The sequence below is a fragment of the Acyrthosiphon pisum genome, chromosome A1 (genome assembly GCF_005508785.2).
Source record: "Acyrthosiphon pisum isolate AL4f chromosome A1, pea_aphid_22Mar2018_4r6ur, whole genome shotgun sequence".
Classification (NCBI taxonomy): Eukaryota; Metazoa; Arthropoda; class Insecta; order Hemiptera; family Aphididae; genus Acyrthosiphon; species Acyrthosiphon pisum.
In genome coordinates, this window is record NC_042494.1 from 113,304,027 (window position 1) to 113,306,306 (window position 2,280).

General features: G+C 32.9%; 1 protein-coding gene across 1 annotated transcript in view; it reads left to right on the plus strand.

Annotated features, from left to right (window-relative positions):
* The first annotated feature begins 163 nt into the window (after positions 1-163).
* The window catches only part of LOC103310747 (52 kDa repressor of the inhibitor of the protein kinase-like), a 3,148-nt gene continuing 1,031 nt past the window's right edge, over positions 164-2,280 (plus strand). The window contains exon 1 of the mRNA XM_029486321.1: positions 164-1,984. Within this exon, the coding sequence (XP_029342181.1) occupies positions 164-1,984 (1,821 nt within the window). The remainder of the gene's footprint in view (positions 1,985-2,280) is intronic.

Below are 2,280 nucleotides of genomic sequence, written 5' to 3' on the forward strand. Positions count from 1 at the left end.
TTTTTTATTTGTTCTAAAGAAGTGGGAAAAGGAAGTCATATCTCTACAAAGTCCCTCGTAGTGACTCCATTCTGTCGTTGGAAAGATGCAAAAGAGCAATTCCGTTATCACACAAATTTAGAATATCATAAAACTTCTTGTATAGTTGCTCAGAATTTTATAGATGTACAAGAAAAAAAAAATCGTTGATATTAGCCTTCAGCTTAATACAGCCCGTTTAGCGACAATCGAACAAAACAGGAAAATATTATCGTCTATTGTTGAAACAATCATTTTAATTGGAAGGCAAGAAATTGCCTTAAGAGGTCATCATGATTCAGGTCCAATATTATCGAAAGTTTCAAACCATAATGACGGAAACTTCCGTGCGTTGTTGCGTTTTCGTGTAGATTCAGGAGACAATACTTTAAATGATCATCTATTACGAATAGAAGCAATGCCATCAAATCGTTCTACTAGTTACACCAGTCCAAAAATTCAAAACGAATTAATAGAAATATGTGGAAAAGTAATTTTAAATAAAATTGTCTCAAAATGTAACGAAGCAGAATGTTTTAGTTTACTAGCTGACGAAACTACTGATATCAGCGGCATTGAACAGTTGTCGTTATGTGTTCGTTACATTGAAAAAACTAACAGCGGAAGTATTTTAAAAGAGGATTTTCTATCTTTTGTTCCTGTAAATGATGTTACCGGAAAAGGACTTATGTGTACTTTATTGGAAACATGTCAAAATTTAAAGTTGAATCTAAAATATTTAGTAGGCCAAGGATACGACGGAGCGGCAGCAATGAGTGGAGAATTTCAAGGGTGTGCTGCCAAAGTTATGGAAAAATATCCTCAGGCATTGTATGTACATTGTGCTAGTCACTCATTAAATTTAGTTGTGAGTGACGCATGCAACATTCCTATTATCAGGAACAGTCTTGGATCGATAAAAGAGACCATAAAGTTTTTCCGTATATCGGCACAACGACAAAGCATATTAAAGGATGTAATCCACCAATTAGAGTGTGAAACAAAAAAGCGACGACTAATGAAGCTTTGTGAAACCAGATGGATCGAACGGCTTGACGCTGTAATTACATTCAAGGAACTTTTTGTGCCAATCTTTTTTGCATTAGAAAAAATACAAATGGATGGTAACAGAGAAGCATCAAAAAAAGCGTTCACATTACAACAAGCTCTCAAAAATGGAAATTTTATTCTTGCAATGGTCGTGATCCAAGAAATTTTTTCAATGGCTCACCCACTATCAATCTATCTACAAAAAGTAAATGTTGACTTAGCCTCTGCAATGGAGACTGCTAATAATTTAAGTACACTAATAAAGGAAATGCGTAGCAATGTAGAGTCGAAATTTCATGATTTATTTGGCACAGCTGAACACCTTGCTAAGGAAATCGGAGAAGATATAAAAATTCCAAGGGTTACACATTTTCAACAACATAGAGCAAATTATGAGTTAACTTCAGCAGAAAATTATTATCGGGTATCTATATTCATCCCGTTTATTGACCATTTCATTTCGCAGTTAGAAATTAGATTTACCAAACACAAAAATACACTATCAATTATTCAGAACTTTATACCAAACAAATTAATAAAATTATCCGAAAATGAAATTGAGACAAGTACGGAAGTGATGTCAAAACAGTGGCCAGTTGTAATAAGCTCATGTGACAATATTGTGAACAAAGAAGTTCTATTGTGGAAACAAAGATGGATAGCCGCTGCAGAAGATAAACTCCCTTGTACTTTTATAGATGCCATAAATTGTTGTGATGAGTTACTGTTTCCTAAAGTATACCAATATTTAAAAATTGGCGCTACGTTGCCTGTCACAGTTGCTAGCGTAGAACGGAGCTTTTCAACGTTAAAACGTTTGAAATCATACTTGAGGAATTCCACGGGGGAAAATCGTCTAAATGGATTGGCTCATCTAAGTATTCACAGAGAAATACCAATAAAAAGTAGTGAAGTGGTCGATATTTTTTCAGAAAAAAATAGAAAATTAATGTTCTAAAATTATTATGTATCTAAATAATTTTTTTTTATTATTATTATTATATAATTTAACATTTTTTTTTTTTTTATACATATGGTTAAGTATCACGAATAAAAATTAGTAATCTATTAAAATGTACGATATGTTTTGTTATTTTCAGGTGTCACGTCATCTAATATGTTAAATAAAAAATTAAAACCCCCCCCAAAGTTCAGGTCTAAGTACGCCACTGTAAAATAGTATGCTACTATTGCAGAGCAGCTAAACAATTA